The sequence below is a fragment of the Antennarius striatus genome, chromosome 13 (genome assembly GCF_040054535.1).
Source record: "Antennarius striatus isolate MH-2024 chromosome 13, ASM4005453v1, whole genome shotgun sequence".
In the NCBI taxonomy this organism is placed as follows: Eukaryota; Metazoa; Chordata; class Actinopteri; order Lophiiformes; family Antennariidae; genus Antennarius; species Antennarius striatus.
In genome coordinates this window covers 16,590,761-16,616,500 of record NC_090788.1, presented here as the reverse complement: position 1 = coordinate 16,616,500, position 25,740 = coordinate 16,590,761, and the positions used below count along the sequence as shown (strand labels likewise).

The 25,740-nt window shown below is 41.0% G+C and overlaps 1 protein-coding gene across 2 annotated transcripts; it reads right to left on the bottom strand.

Annotated features, from left to right (window-relative positions):
• Positions 1–149: 149 nt before the first annotated feature.
• LOC137605683 (uncharacterized) lies at positions 150–23,946 on the bottom strand. 2 transcript variants are annotated; one of them, XM_068330356.1, is made up of 5 exons: positions 23,872–23,946; positions 22,563–23,356; positions 11,137–11,316; positions 8,175–8,205; positions 150–1,236 (listed from the first exon to the last, which is right to left on the bottom strand). In XM_068330356.1, exons 2-5 carry the CDS (start codon positions 23,220–23,222, stop codon positions 1,205–1,207), a joined length of 903 nt encoding a protein of 300 aa, XP_068186457.1. In that variant the 5' UTR covers positions 23,223–23,356; positions 23,872–23,946; the 3' UTR covers positions 150–1,204. The 2 variants fall into 2 exon arrangements, 1 of the variants encoding a protein (XP_068186457.1); XR_011037772.1 differs by lacking the exons at positions 150–1,236; positions 8,175–8,205; positions 22,563–23,356; positions 23,872–23,946 and adding an exon at positions 11,830–11,989 and having other exon boundaries at positions 11,178–11,316.
• Positions 23,947–25,740: the final 1,794 nt, after the last annotated feature.

The following is a 25,740-nucleotide window of genomic DNA, read 5'->3' as shown; positions in this document are numbered from 1 at the left end:
GTAGACATTATTCTAGAGATTATACACATGCCCGATAACATTAATGTGTAAACCTGAAAACATGAACCTTGTAGGTCTATTATCCAGTGTGGCGGCATGAAGACAAACTTTCCTAATGCTCCAAGAGATGTAAACATACAGTACGTCGTTGTGTACAGACAAGAATTGCAAATGTTGAACTTACACAAATGCAAAGCATGCATATGTGCTCAGTGTTCATACACATACATTACCTCGTGACCCATGCAAATGTGTGTGGGCTACAGAATTAAAGGATTTTAGTACAATATCACAGACACCGACAGGCACTGCTGGCTCGTAATCAGAAAAGTCCAACATAAGGAGTAGGAGATTAAGCTCCACTGACATTTTATGCATTTACTGAAACCCCTGTGATCATTTACTGCTGAGAGACAAGATGAATGCATTGTAATATGCAAAAAAGTGACTGAAAACATGTCCAGTTTCTATAATATGGCCTTTGAGGGAGAAGGAACATAACAGAAACTCGAGGGCGCTGGACAAGAGCAATCTGAATGTCAAAAAATATACACAACAGCATGGGTGTCTCCACCTTTTTATAATCAGATCTTGCGAGGTTTACAGAAACACACAGTTACAAATCATAAGGAAAAACCATTCAGAACATCACAACATTTTTACAGAACATAATATTCCTCCCTTAATTATTCTGGGATTTATTATAACAGATACCCATGTGTTGTAGGATAAAAAGATTCTGGACTCCTGACATAAAGCTGATCAATAATTTAACAGATCTTGTGATTATTTAAAAAAAATCATTTTGTGCAGCTTGCTCCTCTCGCCCCAGCTTTCTGAAATTTGTATGTGTGCTTAGCTAACCTCTGCCTCATCCTCTTCCCCCTCCCCCTCCCCTCCATGCTCGTTTTTTCTCCTCTTCATCTCGGCCTCTTTCTTGTCAGCGTCTGATTTCTATTTTCAGCCTCACTCAGTCATTCAGGTCAGCTGTTCATTTCGCTTTCCTCAGTGTAGAAAAAGAAAACACACCAGCACACACAACCTGTCCATATTAATGTTATGCATCACCTCAGTAGCCGCTTACGTGAAATATTGAGGTGTTTTGCAATCAGAAGTAGGCATGGGGAATCCACAAAGGAAATCATCTTCATGCAGCCAAAGAACCCAGAAGAATTTCTCATTACGTCAACGGCCCTGCAGATCATTACCTTGAGCCGTTATTCTTAACATGGAAACCTGCAGATTAAAATGAAAGCATTGAACAGATGGAAAAGTGTGACCTTGACCTAAATTCTTAAGACATACTGTCTGTTTGTAAAGACATACACACACACACAAACACAGGGAGAGACACACACGCACCTAATCAACGTACAACGAAGCACATAGTAATTCCATATGGTGCTCTCTTCCTGAAAAACCTGCCGGATTCAAATCATAACATCTGCTTATGTGTTCAGTCGCGATCGTTTCCTTTACATTCAGGAAATTAACTAAACTGAAAACCATAAATTCAGAGTATTACTTTTAAATAATTATTCAGAAGACTAAGGAAATAACAAATCTTACTAAGAAAAATCCCAACTAAGAAAATAGCCCTTGTAGTATATCAACGTGTTACACATGAAAAATCATGAAATGTAATTGTATGTTTAATACTTTGAGGAGATTCTGTGACTTTTAACCTCTGACTCTGATATGTCAGAGACGCGCTGTGATTGATCGCTTCTCCTAGAGAGAGGGAAAGGTAAAGAAGACTCGACAAGAAAAGGAACGAGGAAGGCAGGAACGATGAAGGTTGCAGTGCAAATGAGAAGATCAATGACTAAAATTGGAAAGAAAATTAAAGTAAATTGTATTTTGTAAAAGCCTGAAGACTGTGGAAGAGGTCGAATGTCTGGGTGGAAACTTTTCAGAACTTCCGGCCACATAAAGCAAAATGTAACACATGTGTTCTATGTGCTGATTGTGAGCCCAAGCTAAACACACGTGCTCATAAGGACTTGAATCAACAGCATCAGTGTGTGTTTGTCAATAACACCGCTGCAGACACTGAGAAACGCTACCCTGGTCAGTTCCCTCAGAGAAACGGACCACGAGAAAGTGGGTCAGGAGATAATTTGGTGACTATCCCCCATGCTCTCTAATGAAAACAGGAACTTCTACAATCCTCGTCCAGCTTGTGCAAATAAGTCTGCTGACTTATCTCCCACCCCCTATTCCAGACACTGGATTGCCTAGAGCAGGAGATGGATATCACTAAGGCCAGCCTGGGGCCAGGGGACACAAAGCAAAGGTCTCCACCTAAAGACCAAGGAGGAGAGATGATACAGATGGGAAATGGAGCGAATGAGGGCTGGGATATGGGGAGCAGACTCAACCCGAGGTATAAAGTATAGAACTGAATGGAGAAGGGCAGACATTGTATGTAGAGACAGACTCTGGGCTTGAAAGCCTAGTGGTAGGGGGTGCAGACTGTGGGATGGAAGTTGAAAGACCTTCAAGGGGAAACAATAGCTAATGGATGTGGAGGAAACTCCACAGGTCATGGGAGAGCAGATGATATGCTGATAGGAGGTCTTGTCACAGAGTGTTTCATTTTAAAGCCACTTAGCAGCGATTCACATATTGTGAGGTTTTTCGCTGTCAAAATAATCATTATAGCTGCAAAATCCTCCAGAACCAACTTCCTTCCTCGGGCCTTCTCGGGTCACAGGACCACACACTGACACACGATTGTGTCCAGCAGTAAACATACAGACATGCTGCCAAGCACATACTCTCACAAGAATGCACAAGTGGAAGAATGAATTTCCTGTACACATCAGAGGTGGTATTTTTGTTTACAGTCAAACTAACACCATGAAGTTCACTCATACTGATTAACTTAACATGACACTATCGCAGACAGTGATGGAGTGTTGAGATGTTAAGTGTGTAATTAGTGTTAAGTGAAATATCAAGACTGAGGTGTGATAATTAGAGGTAGTTAGTGAGCATTGTGGAATATTTAACACTTAAAAGGACATGTCGTTCCCTCGGATTGGGTGGAGACATGAGAAACATTCATGAAATGCAAATAAAAACCGCAAGTGAACAATAAAACTGAGTCAGATCTGCTCGATGTTTGAAGAGACAAAGAGATTATTATCTTCATGAGAACATTTTGTTGAATGTGATGCATAACTGAATCAGTTTGAGATACAATTTCAACTGAGCTGATATAATTATTATTTGTAATGTCAAAGTAGTCAACTTTTGTATGGCCTATAAATTCATAAATGCAGTATAGATCAATCCTGTCCATATTTTAGACTGACATTATATTTTAGCATAACCTGGCAAGGCATTCAGAATAAAACGCATATGGTATTATGTAGGATTCCATATTTTACTTATGGACCTGTATGGAAACAAAAACAAAATTAAAAAAAATAATACTACACAACATTCAGCAAACAAACTTCAAACGGTGTCAACTACAGTTTGATCCGAATGAAACATCATTATCTCAAAATTGCCAATATTCATAAAAAGTTTCTGGATTATCAGATCTATAATGTCATAGATCCAGATTAGACTTTGATGTGTGACAGATCAAATGGGGATGTCAGTGTGAAATGAGTTTTTCCTGTTTTTTATTTACTAATTTTGTCTAATCAAACACATATAATCACCCCTATTTTTAAAGAGAATCGTCTAATGAATCTCATATCCAGAACCGACAAAATCAAGTGCGTTCTCTCTTCAGTCATACCTCTTCAAAAATCTACTCATAACTTTTTGAGTAATCCTGCTAACAGACAAACAAACAAACCAACCGAACTGACAAAAATATAACACTGGCAGAGGTATAAATAAATAAATAAATAAATAACCAAATAAATAAATAAATAACCAAATAAATAAATAAATAAATAAATAAATAACCAAATAAATAAATAAATAAATAAAATTAAAAAAATCACTGTGAGGTGGAGTTACAGAATGAGTGGTCAGGAAAGAAGGCAGAGAGGAGACAGACAGAGGAAACTGAAAAGGGAAAGGTGAAGGAGCCGGCAGAGGGAGAGACTGGGAGATCAGCCAAATCCACATCCAGACTGCTGCAATATCCAACACACGCACGCACGCACGCACGCACACACACACACACACACACACACACACACACAGGCTCCCCGCCTAAGAGTTAATAAGGGACCTCCTCTAGTCACAAAGTTTTATATGCATGCTGGTAGGTCTTTACAACAGAGATACTAACAAACGCAAACATTAACAACACAAAAAGCCACCGTCATTAAGTCAGAGAGGTTTATTGTGAGATAATTGCTGAGCAGTTGCTTTTCTGTGTGAAGTATCTAACACAGAGCACACATCCACAACTGATCCCACAAGACTTTCACCAAAGCGAGAAGAAAATATACAAAGGTTGTATGTATGAACAACTTAAAGGAGAGAAGGCATTTTGGGTGAAATATCAGCATGACAATGCCTCATGGGAAATGTGTGCCAGAAGTCTGCTGGAGCCATAAATCATCTGAAAATTAAAAACATACTGCAGATACAAAGAGGACGTGCTGAGAGGATTCTCAGGCCGTAGGTCGAGATTAGCAGCAGGCTCCCTGAGCACTTTCCAATGATGTGACAGTTCTGTCAGATTACGGGGGTTTTTTTTTTCTTTTTTAAAAAAAATAATCCTGAACTGCAGTGAAAGTGCAGAGAATATGTGTCAGTGTGTTTTTGGTTCAAGTCTGGGTCATTTGTAACCTCTTAGCCGCTCTAAAATATTTAAATCTCTCTTGGATCTTTTTCCTGTAGGAGTATGTTTTTATTATAAGGCTCTTTGTGACTTTGCTTTTGAAAGGAGGTGAATAAATAAAGTTATTATCACCTCTACCTGGGAGGTTCTGTTTTCGCTTTGTCTGTCCATCTTTTGGTGGGATTAGTCCAAAAGCTCTGAATATATTTTGATGAATTCTTTTTTTTTAGAGTTGCAGTATGGACCAAAGAACAATCTTACTGAGTATGGTTTTGTCTTTATTGTAGGCATGATCCAATAAGCTGAAAGCAAAACATTTTTGCAAATCAGTGCTGTTCTGCAAAAGTAAAGAATATTTTCCCTCACATGGATGAATGTGGACATTAATGTCATATTAATATTGCAATATTGTTATTTGGATTTTCTTCAAATCACACATCTATAAACAAGATGATTTGTTTTGATTTTGCTTGAAAATGTGTGTTTCTCCAACGTTTTTAAAACACAAGAATGTGTTTTTAACACAAGTCACCAACAAGGATTGTCTATAGAAATGTAATTTATTGTGCACAGTAATCCAAACTCCTTTTGGCATTAAAGTTCATTTCCTATATGAAAGAATGGCCAAAAAAAGAAAAGAAATATTCCTCAGCTCTTGACTATTAATTCTCAACTCAAGTGCCGAGAGCAGTTGAGTCAAGAGCAGGAAGTCTAATTATTTCAGCAAATTATTTGTCGGCTCTGCCAAATGCAATATTTCCACGTGTGATTTATGGGATCTGTGTGACTACTGTCAGATTAATTTCTAGTGTTCCATCTTGATTTGTATAAAAATTACGTGTGTGTATGTGTGTGTGTGTGCGTGCGTGTGGGCAGGCTCTGAAACACACACACACACAGGGGGCCTGTAAGTATGCAGATATACATAATGAGAGGTAGACCGGCGGGCAGCTCCCCCAATAAGCAGCTTGTAGAGAGGTTGTGTCTTGCTGAAAGGCACCTCGGCAGTAAACTGACACCTCTCCACCACCAGTTCACAGTCCAAACTCTTTGTTCCATGTGGGCCTTGAATCAGCCACCCTCCAGTCCCCAGCCTGAGACCCAGTGGACTGAGCTACTGCCGCCCCAAAAAATCTCTATTGGGGACTCGAACCCCGGTTTTCTGTATGACAGGTGGGGTTCACACCTGTCACACTATAACAAATAGGAAGCTGGTAACCAATCAGCTTCCTATACCAAATAGGAAGCTGATGAATCACATTTGTTTGATAAATCCCTTCTTTGCAAGATCATCTTCAATTTATTCACTAAAGTCTTCTATTTCTTCTTTATTGCTGTTAGATAGTGAAGGAGCTGTCAGACTGCATCTGTTAGTGAGAACTGAGAATAAATTCTATCAGGATGTTTGTGTTTAGGAGACAAATAGATATTTAACATTTATGTTCAATAATCCATCATTTGAGGTGGTTAAAAAAAAATCTGATTTTGTTGTAAAAGCTTCAAGGATAATGAATCTGAAACTGAAATCAAGTAAAATAAAAACAGTGAAACCTTTCATTTTATGTAGGGATTTAAACATTTTGGGGCTTGAGATTGGTTATAAAGCCTCTCGTTTGCATCCTGCCAGACAATGAAGGAAGAAGCAATGAGAATGATTCATAAGGAGCCCCCACAGTAGAGAGCAAAGGTAGTTCTGAGTAAAACTCCTTGAAGGAATTCCCTGTCTAACTGGGGGAGCGCAGGGTGAATGTCGACTATGTGAGCACAGATATAACAGTATCATGCACCCTGTCGTCTGCAGCTGACACACAGCCCACACAGGCCGACCAGCACTGATATCTGTCAAACAGCCGAAGCATTTCCTGGTATCAGAGGAGAAAATAAACTCTCTGAGGTGAGAAAACAAACCAGGAGCACCAGAACCCACAACAATAACACAAGTGTCCATTCAATGCTGCTATGTTTGCGTGAAATGTTTCTGTCATACACACAAACACACACACACTCACTCTTGTCATATGCTACTGACGGGGTGACCTCCCAATGCTATATATCCTCTGGGGCCTCATTACCCGGATGACACCTCGCCTGCATCGACTACCATTGACAGCAGTGTAACCCCAACAATGGTGCCACTTCACGAACACCCCCAGATGTTATCATGCATACACACATGCATGAAAAGGGATGTGATTACTCACACATATACATGCAAAACACACACACACACGTGCACACACACACACAAAAAACAATCCAAATACAAGGCTTCTCCCTGGGTTGTTAAAACTACAGTCGCCATGACGCCTGTGCATGTCAGTCAAAGGGGAAACACTCAGAGGATAAGAGATACGGATAGAGGTCAGAGTCGCACTCATTCATCATCTCGTCAGGCTCTTGGATCAACATCTGAGAAGACTGGATGAAAAACGGTTCAAAGGGAAAAGAAAACATAATTTTTTCTTAACTCATGTGAATTTTTATGAATTTCAAAACGTTTTGTCAAACTGGGTAAATCTATGATCATGCAAGTCAGTACAGTTTAGTAGTTTGTCATGGTATTGTGGTCAGACAAGTTTCATGAAAAACAGTGGGTTGATGTGCTGCCTCACAGCAAGAAGGTTGCAGGTTTAATTCCTTCCTGTGCGGAATTTGAAAATTCTCCCCTGTCCACATGGGTTCTCTCAAGGTTCTCTCCCACTACCCAAAACTTGTAGCTTAAGTGAATTGATCACACAAAACTGTCAGTAGGTGTGAGCATGAGGGTTTATCTATCATGTGGCCCCACGATAAGCTGGCATTTTATCTGGGGTGTACCCTGCCTCTCGCTTGTAGCTGGCTGGGATAGGCTCCAGCAGATACATGGCTGTAGATGAGACAATAGCAATCATCTCTTCTACAAGAAAATAGATGGATGGATGGATGGATGGATGGATGGATGGATGGATGGATGGATGGATGGATGGATGGATGTAATGAAAAGCATAAGGTGTTTTCTATTTCTAAGCTTAAATGTTTTTCGTGTTTATTCACCTGAATAGATATGTGCTGCATGTGTGCACAGACAAGGCTGTACATGTATGTGCATGTGTGTGTGTGTGTGTGTGTGTGTGTGTGTGTGTGTGTGTGTGTGTGTGTGTGTGTGTGTGTGTGTGTGTGTGTGTGTGTGTGGCAACAGTATATCATTACTTCTGGGTGGCTGAGGTTTGACATACTGGCCTGGAATCCTGTGGGAGACATTCCCAGAAGTCCGGTTTTATCCCAAAGCGGGAATGCAAACAATCCAACCAAAAGGATACTGAAGACACTGAAGACACACACACACACACTCACACACACACACACACACACACACACACACACACGCACACACACACACGCACACACACACACACACACAACTCTCTTATCCTACCTGCTGATCCATTGGTCATCCTCGCAGCAGCCTGACATGAGAAAGGAGAAGAAAATACATGATGAGCACCAAAACACAAGCAATAAAATATACAAACACTTCAGTGAATTGACGTGAAGTCTCTTAAGCTTTGGAGAATGTAAACTCAGTATCAGCAAAGAGAAGTGGACTCAGCTTCCTTCACACACACACATTCCCTCTATAGCAGCAGTGAGTAACTCCAGAACTTCAAAAGACACTTTTGTGGAGTGTTTGTGTCAAATGATCACATCAACACCTTGCAAGCCATTAAAAATCATTTGTATGAAGATTAACTAATTACCCAGACATCAACATGTATTTGATGAATACAACTCACAATCAGTTTCAATTGTATAAATGATTCGATTAGACTGAAAGATGTTTGTGAAGACAAGAAGGAGAAACCAAAATAAATGATGACATCTGAAAAATATAATGATAGAAGCAAAAGAGTCAAGTCAATAAAATCAAGTGCAGTAATAATAAAATCCACCAATGACCAGTGACTCAATATGTAGAACTTTAGCTCAGGATATTAACACTTTCAATCATAAGGAGCATGTTATTCTCCTTGAAAGACTTAGTGCACCCCAATGCATCATTAATGCAGCCATCATTGTAAAAAAGAAGAAAAAAAAAACACCCTTTCAAATGGCTTCAGGGCCCAGGATTTACCAAGTGGAGTACCTGCAGGTTTGCATTTAGACAGGAAATACAGCCTGATTCTCAAGAGCTTTCCTCAACCCGTAGAACTAATCCTGAGGATCACCAAACAAACAAGACGGCATTAAACTTTCATTTTAGTCAAGAGCACTAATTCAGTTTTTTTCTCCTTGTATGTGACAGCTATGAGGAATGGTTAATTATGAAGAAAAACGTATAATATTATCATTGTCTGTTTGCAAACTAATAAGAAACACCGGAGATTAGTATGATACAATAGAATGGTAATACTTAGTAGTACATACTTCAAACTTGTACCGGCGAAAATATATTTACTTGTTTATTGAGATGAAGTAAAAGTTTTGGTGTAGTCAATAGAATGTACACTCTGATATCACTCCCATCCTACATACACGGCTACCTCCAGAACAACAGCCTACAAATCTATGGCCAACAAAAGCTTTAGACCTTCAATCCTAAATTAAAATAAACATTATATATAAATAAATATTTGGTGATAATAAGAAACAGAGAGGAGCAGAGATGTGTACCTGCCAAACATCTGTAGTGGAGATACTGTAGCTTCAAATGGATTTTATGGTTCTACGAAAGGTTATCACTATACAGATAAGAGCAGATAAAACATATGACTTCATATTTTGAGGCTTGGTATTGTCCAAATTCCTCACTTTCTGATTCATTTCTTTCCTTGCGTGAAAAAGAGTTTTGTTATAACAGAAAATGTCAACTTATCAAAAACACAGACCAACCCTCAGTCATTTAAATGTGGAATTCAAGACATACTGATCATTAATAATGACTTCAAAGGAATGAAAATGTAATGAAATGCTAATGCATGAATAATGACTAATGAAATCTTACTGAAATTGTTCTGCACATATAAAATATGTTCTAAATTTAGAGCTGAGAGGAGCTGTGTGTGTCGCCGTATGTTTGCATGTGTGTCCGGGTCAGTTTGGACAGCTGTACTTTATCAGTCACGGTTGGGGGAAAATAAACCCACTCCCTAATGTAGACCTGATCCCACGGCCCCTGCTGCTCTCTCCATCAAAGCACACACACAAACAGACAGAGAAAGGTGCGCGCACACACACATTTTCACAACTAATATTTCTGGCACTTCAGGATTAAACTGAGCACTAACATAAGACACAACTGTAATCTGCACAGAATTCCCATCTGTTGTTGCAGGAGGACGTTTTTGCGTTCTGTCAATCCCAGCTCAAGGTCCATTTATCAGTTTTCTCTGGAATTTCGGATCACATGATTTGCCAAACTAGTACGTACTTCTAAAAACAAGATCAGTAATCCGTTGTGCTTAATGTGATACAACAGGGGAGAGCAGACCCAAAAGTGATGACGTCTACAGATTTTGGTCCAGTGATGTCAGAAATTTGGCCAATTATTATTATAGAAACGGTTGATCAATTAAACACATTACATTATTTTCGTGTTCTTTATTTCTCTTTTTCTGTCTGACTGTGTTTGTTGAGCAGTGATGAATGTGTGGGGATTTTTTTTTGCTGGCTGCAGTACTAACACAGAAAAAGAATGACCTTGCATGTCACTGGATGAGGAAATGCTGTCTCATTCTTTTACTTTCATCTTATTTACACCACAGTAGGGTCACACACACACTGAACAGAAGCCCAGGAGGAGATGGGAGGAGGATGGTAGAAGAAATAGGAGTAAGTAAAGAGAGAGGAAACAACAAATGCGAAAAATGAATAAAATATCTATTTTCCTTTTGAAGAGCTGTGAGTGAAACTTCAGAGGGGAATGACAGAAAACATAACCAGAGGACGTTTGTGTGAAGAGAGAGCAGACGTTCCAATAAAATAAAATAACATGTTGACATTTTGAAAGAGTTTGTTTCAGCACATCGTACCAGAAAAACAACTGTTCATAGTCTGTAATTATAGAGCATAAAAATATGTCTCAGCCTGATGTTTTCACATGAGAAATGTTATAAATTAAGTTTGATAGACATAAAAAAAATTCCCTCAGATAACTGAATTATATCAATAAGACTTGTCTCGTCAGCGCCGGGCTGCTGAGTCAGTGATATGGGTGTTATTTAGCTTCAAAGCAGTGCATGCTGCTTTTGAATGAGGCACGAGTTAACCAGCAGAAATAAAGAATTCAGGTCACAATTTACAACAAAGTCACCAAATCAAACAAGTTGTTGCTGTAATGTGGTTTGCTCTTGTTTCGGTAAAACTTGCTCGCTCCCGAACCCACAGAGGTGGAGTCTTACCCTGGCACGTCGAGCATGGAGGTGTGTGGGGGACGAGAGGGATGAGCGGGTCAGCGGCCTGCTGCGGGTCAAAGGGCGCCGGGGCCGCCTGGTCAGTGAGTCTTGTTTGTCTGCTGCTCTAGAGGCTCCCTGATCCTGAATCGGCACTCGCCTCGCTGTCCTGTCCAGATCTGAGGGAACCTGAAAGGAAAGAGAAGGGTAAATCACTGAAAGGCTGCTTCAACCAAGGCACAAAGAGTGGCATTTAATGCTGGAAGACGGAAAGTTGACCACCACGTGACTTTATCTGCTTCAAATGATCATTAGAGATGATCCACAGATGTGAGGTGGTTGCTGTCAGCTAAAGCTAAAGTTTGTTAATGTTTGATGCTGCAAGATAGTCGGATTATATAATACAATTTGTTTAATTCGCATATCTGTTCTTATTCTTTGTCACATGCAACATTTTTAAAAATCAGTATCAAATTTGGTTCCATCCAAAAACGCCTATCATCCACACAGACAATCATATTCAGAATGCTAGTGTTTCTACAATGATCAATTACCTCTGATCTCCTTTTCCCCCCTTAAAGTGAATATAAGTCAAATTTTGTGTGATCTCAATTTCTTTTTATTCTAAAACAACATATTTTTTCTCAATCTTATCATCTGTCTTGCTTCTTAATGACAGGTCAGTCTCGTCCAGTCTCTTACCAGACTACGTGTCTTCGTGTCACCCGTCTCCTCAGCAGCTTGTCGTATCTCTAGTGTTTCTCTCCAGTAGTTAACGGATCGGTGTTGGTGGGTGAGTGTTCATAGATATAAGACACTACTGATGATGTGTCTGCCCTTCTCTCATTCTGAAAAATCCCCCCCCCCCCCCCTTATCCGGCCAGTTCTCATCTCTCTACTCAGTTAGAAAAACTGGAAAGTCCATCTAAGCTTGACCTCATGACTGAAGGACTGCCCTCACGTCAGTGGGAAGGCCCGGCATTGTGCTTCCCGCTCTCCCTGCTGATAACGTGAATGTGCATGCCAATATCAGTGTAACTGAGAATGAAGAGAAACGACACACATTTCTGGAAACAGAGTTTTTCCAACCAAGACTCCCATCATAGAAGGGGACATTTTCGCTTCACCAGCACCAACAATGAGTGTCTGTGTAGAAAATTCCCTCTCTGACCTTGCAGAGCATTTCAATCATAGTGATGGCATGACATCATCTCTAATTCTATGACTATGCAATGACAGTTAGATAACATCATCAGAGACAACGTGTCCCCAAAACTGTTCAAAACAACCGACAATAAACTTCTATTTCTGGCATGAATGGATTCTGTTAGGTGTTTTTTTTATTGCTTTTTCTTTGCAATTATTTGACCAACAGCAATTTAAGGAAACAATTCAAACAAATAACTCAATTCAACAGATTATCTTCTTTTTCTTTTTTTTTCACCTTTCCTGTTAGGGGTTGCCACACCCTGTCCCCCACATCTTCCTCTTCCTCCCTCACCATATCCATCAACCTCTTCTTTAGCCTCTTCTCTTGACATACCCAAACGTACATAGTAAGTCCATATTCAGCTTTATGCAGCTGTTTGGGCAGTACCTACAGCAAAATGCTAAAATAGCATGTTAATGCTGACATTCTGGAGTTTAAGAGGCTTTGTTTACCATGTTGACCTTCTCCATCCTAGCATGTTAGCTATTTTATGCTAAAACAAAGCAGAGATGAGGTAGCTGGGAAATTTTAAAGGAATAACCACTAAACAAAGTCTGATTGCATTCAATGACACAAATTTATTTCAATATCATCTTATTTGAGTTTTTACATCCCGCTTCAAAGCGGTGATGTATCAAAATTGTCAGTGTTCGTGTGTTCGTCCGTTTGTCCGTTCATTTATCTTCGCAACCGTTGCAGATAGAAAGATGAAACAGAAAGCACATTACTTGGGCAGCAATGGGGATGAAAATTAGATGATGACCTTGACCTTGAGAATACTAGGTCAAGGTCAAAATTTCAACTTTTGTACACTAAGGAACCGGATAGGATAGAAAGACGAAGGAAAAGGCCAGCTTGAGTTAAGACCATAGATCAAAGCACTAGCTTTGATCCATGCAAGTATGTCAGAGCACTAGCTTTGATCTTTGACCTATGCAAGTAGGTCAGGGTAAAATTTTGAATTCAGGGGTGTCGCGGGATGTTGCAGTCTGTCACTGCCTTGTTCAAAATGAAATTAGAGAAAGAGAAACAGATGGTTAAAGATGGCAGAAGATGGTGACTGAATGATGAAATGATAACCAGAAATAAAGTATTTAGAGTGAGATTGCATCTTTCTCTCTTTAGCTTATGATGAATCATTGATTGAAGACATGTTAATGTACAGAATCTGTCGCTTTTAAGAGCAAACAATTTCACTGTTTAATTCTATGGTTTTGGTTAATGTAGCTGCAAGAGGACACCAGCCAGTGTCTTATTGTGCCAGTCCCAAGCCCAGATAAATACAGAGGTTTGCGTCAGGAATGGCATCTGGCATAAAACTTTTTCCAAATCAAACATGCGAATCAAACCTATGACTTCCATACCGGATCGGTCGAGGCCCAGGTTAACAACGACCGCTATCGGCGCTGTTGACCTACAGGGCGCCGGTGGAAATTAGACTACTGTTGGACGAAGAAGGAGTGTAGGAAAATGCATCTGTAAGAAGAGAGAGAAGAGGAACGCCAAGAGTACAGGACTGAAAGTAGGGACGTTGAATGTTGGAACTATGACAGGAAAAGGTAGAGAGTTGGTTGACATGATACAGAGGAGAAAGGTAGACATACTGTGTGTCCAGGAGACCAGGTGGAAAGGTAGCAAGGCTAGAAGTTTAGGTGCAGGGTTCAAGTTGTTCTATCATGGTGTAGATGGGAAGAGAAATGGAGTAGGAGTTATCTTGAAGGAGGACTTTGTTAGGAATGTCCTGAAGGTAAAGAGTGTCAGATACAGTGATGAGTCTGAAGCTAGAAATCGAAGGTGTGATGTTCAACATTGTTAGTGGGTATGCTCCACAGGTAGGATGTGAGCTGGAGAAGAAGGAGAAATTCTGGGTGGACTTTGATGAAGTGATGCAGAGCATACCTAGAAGTGAGAGAGTTGTCATTGGTGCAAACTTCAATGGACATGTTGGTGCAGGTAACAGAGGTGATGAGGAAGTGATGGGCAGGTTTGGTATCCAGGAGAGGAACGCAGAAGGACAGATGGTAGTTGACTTTCCAAAAAGGATGGAAATGGCTATAGTGAATACTTTCTTCCAGAAGAGGCAGGAACATAGAGTGACCTATAAGAGTGGTGGTAGGAGCACACAGGTAGACTACATCTTATGTAGACGGTGTAATCTTAAGGAGATCAGTGACTGTAAAGTAGTGGTAGGCGATAGTGTAGCCAAACAGCATAGGATGGTGGTGTGTAGGATGACTCTGGTGGTGAGGAAGATGAAGAGGGCAAAGGCAGAACAGAAGACGAAATGGTGGAAGCTGAAAAAGGAAGAGTGTTGCATGACTTTTAGGAAGGAGTTAAGACAGGCTCTGGGTGGTCAGGAGGTGCTTCCAGATGACTGGACAACTACAGCTAATGTGATCAGGGAGACAGGTAGGAGGGTACTTGGTGTGTCATCTTGAAGGAAAGTAGATAAGGAGACTTGGTGGTGGAATGAGGAGGTACAGGAGTGTATACAGAGAAAGAGGTTAGCTAAAAAGAAGTGGGACACTGAGAGGACTGAGGAGAGTAGACAGGAGTACGGGGAGATGCAGTGTACCGTGAAGGTAGAGGTAGCAAAGGCCAAACAAGGGGCTTATGATGACTTATATGTTATGTTGGACAGTAAGGAGGGAGAGTCTGATCTATACGGGTTGGCAAGACAGATAGATAGAGATGGGAAGGACATGCAGCGGGTTAGGGTGATTAAGGATAGGGATGGAAGTCTATTGACAGGTGCCAGTAGTGTGATGGGAAGATGGAAAGAGTACTTTGAAGAGTTGATGAACGTGGAAAATGAGAGAGAACAAAGACTAGAAGAGGTGACTGTTGTGGACCAGGAAGTAGCAAAGATTAGTCAGGATGAAGTGAGGAGGGCACTGAAGAGGATGAAGAGTGGAAAGGCAGTCGGTCCTGATGATATACCTGTAGAGGTATGGAAGTGTCTAGGAGAGGTGGCAGTAGAGTTTCTGACTGGGTTGTTCAACAGGATCTTAGATAGTGAGAAGATGCCTGAGGAATGGAGGAGAAGTGTGCTGGTGCCCATTTTTAAGAACAAAGGAGATGTGCAGAGTTGTGGCAACTACAGAGGAATAAAGCTGATGAGCCATACAACGAAGTTATGGGAAAGAGTAGTGGAAGCTAGACTAAGGGCAGAAGTGAGCATTTGTGAGCAGCAGTATGGTTTCATGCCAAAAAAGAGTACTACAGATGCAGTATTTGCTTTGAGGACGTTGATAGAGAAGTACAGAGAAGGCCAGAGGGAGCTGCATTGTGTTTTTGTAGATCTGGAGAAAGCTTATAACAGGGTGCCCAGAGAGGAACTGTGGTATTGTATGAAGAAGTCTGGAGTGGCAGAGAAGTATGTTAGAGCGGTGCAGGACATGTATGAGGATTTTAAGACAGTGGTGAGGTGTGCTGTAGGTGTGACAGAGGAGTTCAAGGTGGAGGTGGGACTGCATCAGGGATCAGCTCTGAGCCCCTTCTTGTTCGCTATGGTGATGGACAGGCTAACAGACGAGGTTAGACAGGAATCTCCATGGACTATGATGTTTGCAGATGACATTGTGATCTGTAGTGAGAGCAGGGAACAGGTGGAAGAGAAGCTAGAGAGGTGGAGGTTTGTCCTGGAAAGGAGAGGAATGAAGGTTAGCCGCAGTAAGACAGAGTACATGTGTGTGAATGAGAGGGACCCAAGTGGAAGAGTGAGGTTACAGGGAGAAGAGATCAAGAAGGTGGAGGATTTTAAGAACTTAGGGTCAACAGTCCAGAGCAATGGAGAGTGTGGAAAAGAGGTGAAGAAGCGTGTCCAGGCAGGATGGAATGGGAGGAGAAAAGTGTCAGGTGTGATGTGTGATAGAAGAGTTTCAGCTAAAATGAAAGGAAAGGTGTACAAAACTGTGGTGAGACCAGCGATGTTGTTTGGTCTAGAGACAGTGTCACTGAGGAAAAGACAGGAGACAGAGCTGGAGGTAGCAGAGATGAAGATGCTGAGGTTCTCTCTGGGAGTGACCAGGAAGGATAGGATCAGGAAGGAGTACATCAGAGGGACAGCACATGTTAGATGTTTTGGAGATAGTCAGAGAGGCCAGACTGAGATGGTTTGGACATGTCCAGAGGAGAGATAGTGAATATATTGGTAGAAGGATGCTGAGTTTTGAACTGCCAGGCAGGAGGCCTAGAGGAAGACCAAAGAGGAGGTTTATGGATGTAATGAAAGAGGACATGAAGGTAGTTGGAGTGAGAGAAGAGGATGCAGAAGACAAGGTTAGATGGAGGCAACTGATTTGCTGTTGGGACCCCTGAAGGGAAAAGCCAAAAGGAAAAGAAGCAGAATTCTATGGTTTTGGTTCTCACGAGAAAACATTCAGGTTTACACCAAACATGTCATGTCATGTGTTACCCATCTGTTCTAATTGAGTCAGTTACACCTCCATTGACACTTGTTTCAACAGATCTACACTCAGTGCCAAACAATTTATTTGTGTGCCACATAAAAATACTTGACATAGAAATGCTTAAAATGTCTGTCTCACTGCTCTTTCCTTGGGATGCCAGATTTTTTGATAAAGATTAAATGCAAGTTTTTTAATAGAATTCCTTCAGTTCTGTGATGTTGTTTTAAGAGCTATTTGAGGTTACCTGATTTACACTTGGTAAGCATAATGAGGCAGCTGGAATGTCCTGTGAAGGAGGGGCGCAGCACACAGGAGCTCCTTACAAACTGCTGAGTGAAGCTTTGAGGCTCCAGCAAGCTGCTTCCAGCTTGATCTGTGGTCTCCGGATGGTTAATGCTGCTTCCAGATGAATGTCAGGCGAGTCGAAAACCACCTGATCTATGAAATATTTTAATAGGGGAAACAACAGGCTTGGTGATCGTCCACTATTATCCTTAATGAATCACCCTTGTATTAAAATGGTGTAGGGAATGTAAAACATTCCCCTGAGTAAGCCCTCTACAGTGTGTGACTGGGGATTCTGTAGTCTGACTTTTTAATGGAAACATATTTTTCCATTCACAAATTACTTACTTGTTTATTTGTCTATTTATTTATACATTTATAACCAAGAATGTCATTAATTCTCTGTGGATTGTATTACCTTTTAATACAATCCACAGAGATTGTATTAAAAGGTGTATGTGTATGTGCGTGTGTGTGTGTGTGTGCTGGGCTTTTTAACACCCTGAGTCCCACCCTAAGTTGAGTGTAAATATGTTTAGTATTAACAATTTCATTCTAAATTGGCACCAAATTTTAATGGGATCATTGAAATATACCAGGTGTTTTCTGTGTTATCCTGCTTGAAACCAGGCAAACAACAGTCTCACACTTCCCATGAATAAGATGGTGTTTGTTGGTTGGGAAACAGCTAAACGAAGCTTTGTACGTGTCACCAAAACAGAGTCAAAACAAAACAAAAGGAGTTGAATGGGTTCTGGAGAGGTGGTGAAATAAAATGTTTTACAACTACCCACTGATTCGATCAAATGACAGAACAGCAAAACAAAGATCTTTGAGATCTTAGAGTCTCCTCGCCCAGAACAACAAACTTCAACTTTTTCTTAAGCAGGGTCTTGGATTCACGTACAGCAGCCTGAACAGAAATAAATAAGCACCGAGGCCTTTGATGTGCACTGAAGAATTCTGCAGTGTGACAAAAACTCCTCTTCAATCCTCATCAACTCATTCCACCCTTCACTGCCTGCAGGCGTCTGAAGCTCAGACACGGGTACACACTGCACTGAAGAGGAAATGACAAATACCAAACACAAGAGACAATGATGGTGGAATAAAACTGTTCTTATGGTAACTCTTTATTTATTTTGAATACTAAAGTGAATAAAGAGTTAAAACTATTTGTGGTGTAAAGTCATAGTGCAGTTAAGTCATGTTGAACAGAGAATGACATCACTGCCTTTGTGTGTAGGTAATCTGAGCATCTCTCTTTCTGACATGGATGCACGCGTATGCGTGTTGAATGCTGTTGCTCTCTTTAAACGTGTTTTAATGTCTGCACGTACGTAAACCCTTGACTTCCTCCTCTTTTCCTCCCCACCCATTGGTCACGGACTGTGACTGAGACACTTGTTCACAGGCCTTCCAGGAAATGAACAAACTGCTTTGTTTTTGGGCTCTGCTGCCAATCCCAGAGTCCCAGAGGCTGATAGCAGCACATAGGGGCCCTTTGAGGAGTTTGAAGTAAAACACAGCCCCCTCACTCACATGCATGCATACACACAACCGTCTACCCGCCAACTCACCCGTCCCATACAAACACACCCTTCTGTCCACTCCCATTCCCAAAGCCATCATGATGGCCAGTTTAAAAAATATCTGCTGTAAGGGCTTAGGCAGTAAAGCCATTTCCTGTGTGTTACAGCCCCCACATATCCAGATTCCAGCACACAGGAACACAGAGGGCTGTGTATGTGCAGCAGGGTGCTATTTTTACCCTGAAGATTGGGGACAGAGCTGCGACGTGGGGAGAACACAAGGAGTGGAGACTGTGGTGAGAATGATTGCAAACATGAACATGAGGAGAGTGGCACAGAAATGTACGCACCATCCCCAACTCACCACACACATTTCCACACACTTAGTTTTCACAGCAGAGAGCTCTCAAAATGTATAAAACATTAATGGGATTCTGTCCTGAATATATTCTGAGGATGGAGCTCTTAATGCATCACCATGTCTCTGCTACAAGACCATTTCATTATCCATCTCATTTATCTCTGAAAGGTTAATACGGGGTAGGATGGAATAGGACAAGACAGGACAGGACAGGACAGGACAGGATAGAATAGGATAGGATAGAATTGGGATGAGATCGGATGGGATGGGATGGGATAGGATAGGATAGGATAGGATAAGATGGGATGGGATGGGATGGGATGGGATGGGATGGGATGGGATGGGATGGGATTGGATAGGATAAGAAAGGTGTCCAAGACGTGTTAAGCTTGAAATAATGAATGATTATCATTCTCATTTTTTGCCGGTGAAATTAAGCTATAAACACAGAGCTGAGTCACAGTCCGCTGTTTAGTGCTGAGCAGGTAGTCTGCAGTGGGTGGTCGAGTGCGGCTAACCAGTGACTCAAACCAGTACATTTATGGACCAGAACCTTAATCTTCTTCTTCTTCTTTTCCTTTCGGCTTTTCCCTTCAGGGGTCGCCATAGCTGATCAGTTGCCTCCATCTAACCCTGTCTTCTGCATCCTCTTCTCTCATAACAACTAGACTTCATGTCCTCTTTCACTACATCCATAAACCTCCTTTTTGGTCTCCCTCTAGGATGCTGAGTTCAAAACTCAGCATCTTTCTACCAATATATTCACTGTGTCTCCTCTGGACATGTCCAAACCATCTCAGTCTGGCCGCTCTGACTTTATCTCCAGAGCCTTAATCAATGGGATAAAGCCTGCATCAGAGCTCCATAAAGCCCAGTGGAGCTCCAGGTTTGGGTGAAAATTTTCTGCTGGGTCTTCACGACGAGTCATTGTTTTATATTTTTACATTCACTTTTGCTGAGTTGTTGGTGTCAATTCTGGTCCCAGACAATTTAAAGTCAAAAAATGTCTGGAGATCCAGAATATTTAACTTTATTGGGCTTGTGGAATATTCAGATTATTACGGTAAGATGACAAATAAAAATGTTACAGGTTTGAACTAAGGTCCAGTTGTTTTTTCTTGATTTACCTTCACCTGGACAACTGACAACCTTCATATGCCTGTCAGATTCCTTCAACATCTTCTGCCTTAAAAAGCTGGATGAGTTGAGACAGTAACTCACTGATCAAGGCAGAGTAACGAAGTGAAAACCCATTTTATTTTACATGCGGTTTGATAACTGGTTTTTCTCTGGTAAAACATGAGATTATTTCATTTGGCGCAGTCATTACCCACATTGTGGAGTGTGACGAAACTCCCCGGACCAAGATATTTCAAGAATGTGGAACCATAATGGGGCCTCTTTGACTTAACAGTTATTCAAATGAACGCTGCTCTAAGCTTGTCAATATGTGACTCTAAAGGCTTCAGCGACATCACAAAGGAGCACAGAGAGAACAAATCCTTTCATTTCAGTCCAAGAGGGGAACCGTGCAGCGTACCAGCGACTGAGGGCTGTTCTGACAGGTGTGAGAACACAGTCAGGAGCACGCTCACACTAACGGATGCCCGCTGGTACAATGCATGCTGGGAAGTGGAGACACCAGACAAAACGAGAGAAATTTATGATGGGACATATACTTGGCGAAATAATACGACATATTCAAATCCTCCTTTATTTATTTCTGTTTAACTTGGAAAACCCCTTTATATACAGAATGCTTTAAATGCAGAATAATTTCTAGCAGTAAAACTTTAGAGTTCTTGCAATTTTTTTCAGCTAAAAGGATTTAAAGAAATTTATTTGACTTTTCAAAAACCCTCTTAAAAAACTGGTCGACAAGTAACATCTAAAAACAGGAGAGATACCGACATGCAAGAAGCACAACCAGAACAAAACCACAGACTTATTTTTTTAATTATTTTATCTGTTCCACCAGAATGTGACGAGGATAGGGTTCATCATTTTGGTCTTTGCTGGAACAGATGTGATAATAATCAATTAGTATCAGTTCATGAAATTATTCACACAGTCTCCTTGACCTTATGAGACGCTGGACATTGAACTACGGTGGTCGTTTAAGCAGTGGTCTCCAAACTAAGGCTCGCGGGCCGGATGCGGCCCGCCTCCACATTTGGCACATCCCCCTGAACAGCACCAGAAAAATGCCCCCCTCGACAAAACAGTCCCAGAGCTGATTGATGCAGGATGGATATGGCTACTTGCATTTTTAACAGACCTGTCAGAAATGCTGAACAGTCTTAACTTGCAGCGACAAAGCCAGGGCAAACTTATTTGCGACATGTATTCCCACATAAACGCATTTGAGGTGAAACTAGCGCTGGTTTTGGAACAAGTGAAAAAGCACAACTTCATCCATCTCTCTGCTACCCAAAACCTCTCTGCAGAGAAGCCAGCGCTCCCGTTCCAGCTGAAAGGTGTGTGGAAGCACTGGAAATGCTGAAGGCTGAGTTCGGTGTGCAATTCCGTGAACTACATGCTAATGCAAAAGAAATGCCGTCTTTTTCAGAACCCCTTTGTTGCCGACATCGATGAAGCCCAGCCTTCTTATCAGTTTTAGTTGACCGAGTTACAGAACTGTGATGTTCTAAACGATGCATTCAAGCCCGACAGTCTCATTGACTTCTATGCCGCCCTCCGAAATGACATAATAACCAGAAACGGTTATTAATATTTGTTTCTGGAAGACAATAAATGTTTAGGCACCGCTGCAATCGTCACAGTTTTTCTTTTTGCAAACTGACCCCGGCCCCCCATCAGAGAAGGGAAAAGTAACGTGGTCCTTAAAGGAAACAGTTTGGAGGCCCATGGTTAACAGTTTGAAACCATTTGACTGTGCCGCCCTCTAGCGGTAAAGGTTCAGTCCTACATCACACAAGAGGCAGCTTTTTTCCAGAAATTTTGTTCAAGTAGAAACTACCACTATGTTAAGTGATAGTTAACATAGTGGTAGTTGAGATTGGATCTATTAAAATTGTATTTAGTTTTACATAATGCAAAATGTATGAACTTATTAGCAGCAAATTGTATTCAAAGTATCAGAGCATGGATGCCACTGATGACACTGTTATCCCAGGTGGTATGTGTACACCAGTGTCAGTAGTATTACACAAAAACTACCCCAACAGGTTTTTATGAAATTTAGTGTCACCATTGTTCATGAGCCAAATAGAATTGATCCCATTTTAGTGCAGATTTGGAAAAAGGAATAGATTCAGGATCCCTTTTTTTCACTGTCTTTTAACATTATGAGATTGTTTTTAATTTCTCAAGGAATAATGCATGGTGATGTGTATCCAAATAATAATTAGAATCAATTATAAAACAGATTTGAATGGTTGAGTGTTATATATCTCATAATTCAAAATTATGGTTACAGAATTTTTCAAGTTTGAATTTGACACGGTTTAAAAGCTGAAGTGGCGTTGGGCCAGAGCACAGAGAAGGACTAAATGATGTTTCATATGATATTATTAGACTGCATTAGTAATCCATTAGTATTGCCTGTGGGTTTTGGGGGGTTTATTTTGGTATATGACAAGAAAAGAGTTATCTCTCTCCTCTCTGTCTCTTACCTGTTCTTCATTGTTCAGCCATGTACCCCGTTCCTCTAGGACACGTGTAAATTCAGGTTTGCCTCTGCTGGTGGGCTTCTGCCAGACAGAGTTCCTTGCCTGGACATCCTGTCTCCTCCTCAAGCTCTTCCTGTTGCTGCTCGAGTTTCTCCATTGATAATTAACCAGGAATTCCTTATATTGTAATGCCCCAGGAATATCCTCATCCTCTTCCTCATCCACACCTTCTTCAGCAGCGGATGAAGACGATGCTCCTCCATCAGAGCTCTCATTGGCTGAGGTTGTCCGATTTTCAGTGATAGAGTTGTAATCACAGAAAACAATAGCAGAGGTCTTGTGCTTTACTATCGTCAGTAGATCTGATGAACAGTCCTCTGATTCATTCAAAGACGTTTGTAAACTGGAACTGCTTCTCTTAACGGGGGGTGAACAGTCAGGAAGAGCCGCTTTGGACTCGGGGTCCCCTCCACTAGTCAGATCTTCCTGCTGAGGCAACATGTCTCTGCAGTGTTTCAGATCCTGAGCAGCTTGGCTACCTGATTCTGACATCTCCGTCTCCTGAACTGTCCCAGGGGCCATACCTGAATTCTGGCTGCGCTCAGAGTGTCTGTTCGGCAGTAGATCAGTCTCAGTTATGTTACAGAGATGACTGACATCCATCTTCAGATCCTATCTCTGAGCAGATCTGGCCATGGGATCTGGAGCACAAAGAATCAGAAGAACACGTTCAGACGTGGTTCGTGGGCTGCTGTTGGAACCGTGAAGTTCACCTCACAGGTCATGGAAGGAGACACCTACAGCGTGTGGGTAAATAAATGTGACACTCAGACAACATCATTTTTTGCTGCTTCTTAGATTTAGGTTAATTTATCCTTTTAATACTAACAATAGATTTTGTAGTGAGTACTTAAATATCATTATTAGACAGTAGTTAAGTGGGATCACAAATGTGATTCACCAATGACAAGTCAAGGTTTTCCAATAGACCAACATCTTTTTTCAAAAGAAAATTATAATAATAATTTTTCCTTGATGAATATCTTTGGCCTGAGCATCTCATCAGTCCCTGATTTGTAAGTTTGGTTTTAAATAAATTGGAACACAGATATTGGATACATATAAAACTAACAACTACTTCCTGAAAGACTTTAACATAGCACACTTGTGAAATAAAAGATGCTTCTGCACTTACAATAAGAACATCTCAATGTTGGTAATTACTACATGATTCTGTCGTTTTATATTTGTCATAAATTTTTGAAAAAGAAATATAAATTTTAAGAAACGCGAAATTCAATGTTCTACCTACCTGGGGCACATCCAAACAGATGACTGAAGAAGCGACAAGTAATGCTTGAATCCAGCCAACTCGACTTGTGACACACACACACACACACACACACACACACACACACACACACACACACACACACACACGCAGTACAGACAGAGTGAGTTTACCACAGAAAATAAATGCAATGCTTTGAGCTTTGAGGTGAGATGAGGGGAGGAGGAAAAGAGCTGGGGGATTGCTTTACCCTCCTATTATTACCCACGCAGGTGTGTGTGTGCGTGTGCGCGTGTGTGTGTGTGTGTGTGTGTGTGTGTGTGTGCGTGTATACGTGTGTGTGTGCAGTGCTTGATAGAGAAAGAATAAATGACATGCAAAGCTCCTCAAACATCCAGATGGTTAAACATGTTAAATAGCTGCTCATGCAGAGCGTCGCACTTGGCAAATGATGACAGATGATTTAAAGGCTTGGGGTCCGCGGTGTAACTACCCCCACCCATACCTCCACCTCCCCATTCCTGCTCTTCACTCACTGCTATATGATGTGACTCTAGGCAAAAGACTTTTCACTTCAGAGGCACATTCCTCGACAACATGAAGTAATGCTTGAAACACGCTCTCATGCTTTCTAAATGCCCCTCAGTTCATACTTTCTGTAACTATAGCAAAGCCATGAGTCTTGGTCAACAAGAAAGGACATAAATCCTGTGAAAACCTATCAATGAACTGTGGAATTCCTCAAGTTTGCCATCAAACAATGAATTTTATGTTTCGGAGGGAATGTGTTTGGTGACGACCTCCTGTTGGTACGTTGACCTTGAGGATGAGTCTGCCTGTTGATGCTTGTTTGAACCTCAAGGTCTTGGAGAGAAGGCATCAGGTCAAGGTGGAGGGAGGATTAAACACTGGAACTTCAGTTTAAGTCTTTCTATGTTTCTTCACACAAAAACGCAATGATTCAAAATATATATTCAGCCATATGAAGACATTATCTATAATTCTAAGAAACATTCTAATAGTTCATCTTTCAATTTGAGATTTCTTGTCTTCTTCTGTACAGGGAGACAGTTTATAAGTGTTAAGAAATCTTTTTATGGTTAATTATCAAACATAAGCTGGAAATGATGTTTAGAAATCACATCTTATTGTTTTGAATACTTTAAAAAGCTATTCCTCTTCATTATGTGAAATGGAAAATACTAGAAGACCGGTTGATATTTATGAACTTGTCTTGTAGTAACACATCTCCTCCAGCCCAGATGTCACGGTGCCCTGCAAAAATGATGATGTACAGTATGTCAATTTATGTCAAACACAGATAGTAGCTACGTGCTGAGGCAAGCTCCTCCATGTATAACATTCCTGTGACAGATAGGCATCAATGCCTGGCTAAAAACTGGGAAAAGATGAACAAAGAAAGGCACACATTCATCCAATACTTACCAAATAAAACAATTAGGGAATAATTTAATGACAACCAGTATTTCTTTCAGGGTTTTTTCTGCATTTTATTAAACTGAGGGAAAATCACATCAAATGTTTCTCCAGACTGGCAGGACAACACAAAGCACCCACACTGGATTATGTAACTCACACCTCCACATCAGGCCATGACAGCCTGGTGAGGGTTGTGCTTTTATTTTTGTTTTATTGGATTTATCGTCTTACAGTTGTTAGTGGTATCCCTGCAGCCTTACTCCCTGCAATTTAAATGCCTGCAAATATACTGCGAGAGAGAAAAGAAGATTTTAATTGAATTCTTCCTTTCACTTCCACAAGAACAAGATTAACTGGTTGATAGATTACATTACCTCCTGGGTTCTCTTTCACCCTCCATTTCTAAAGGTGCACCAGGTCCAGTTTATGATAAGATTTCAATGTAATTTC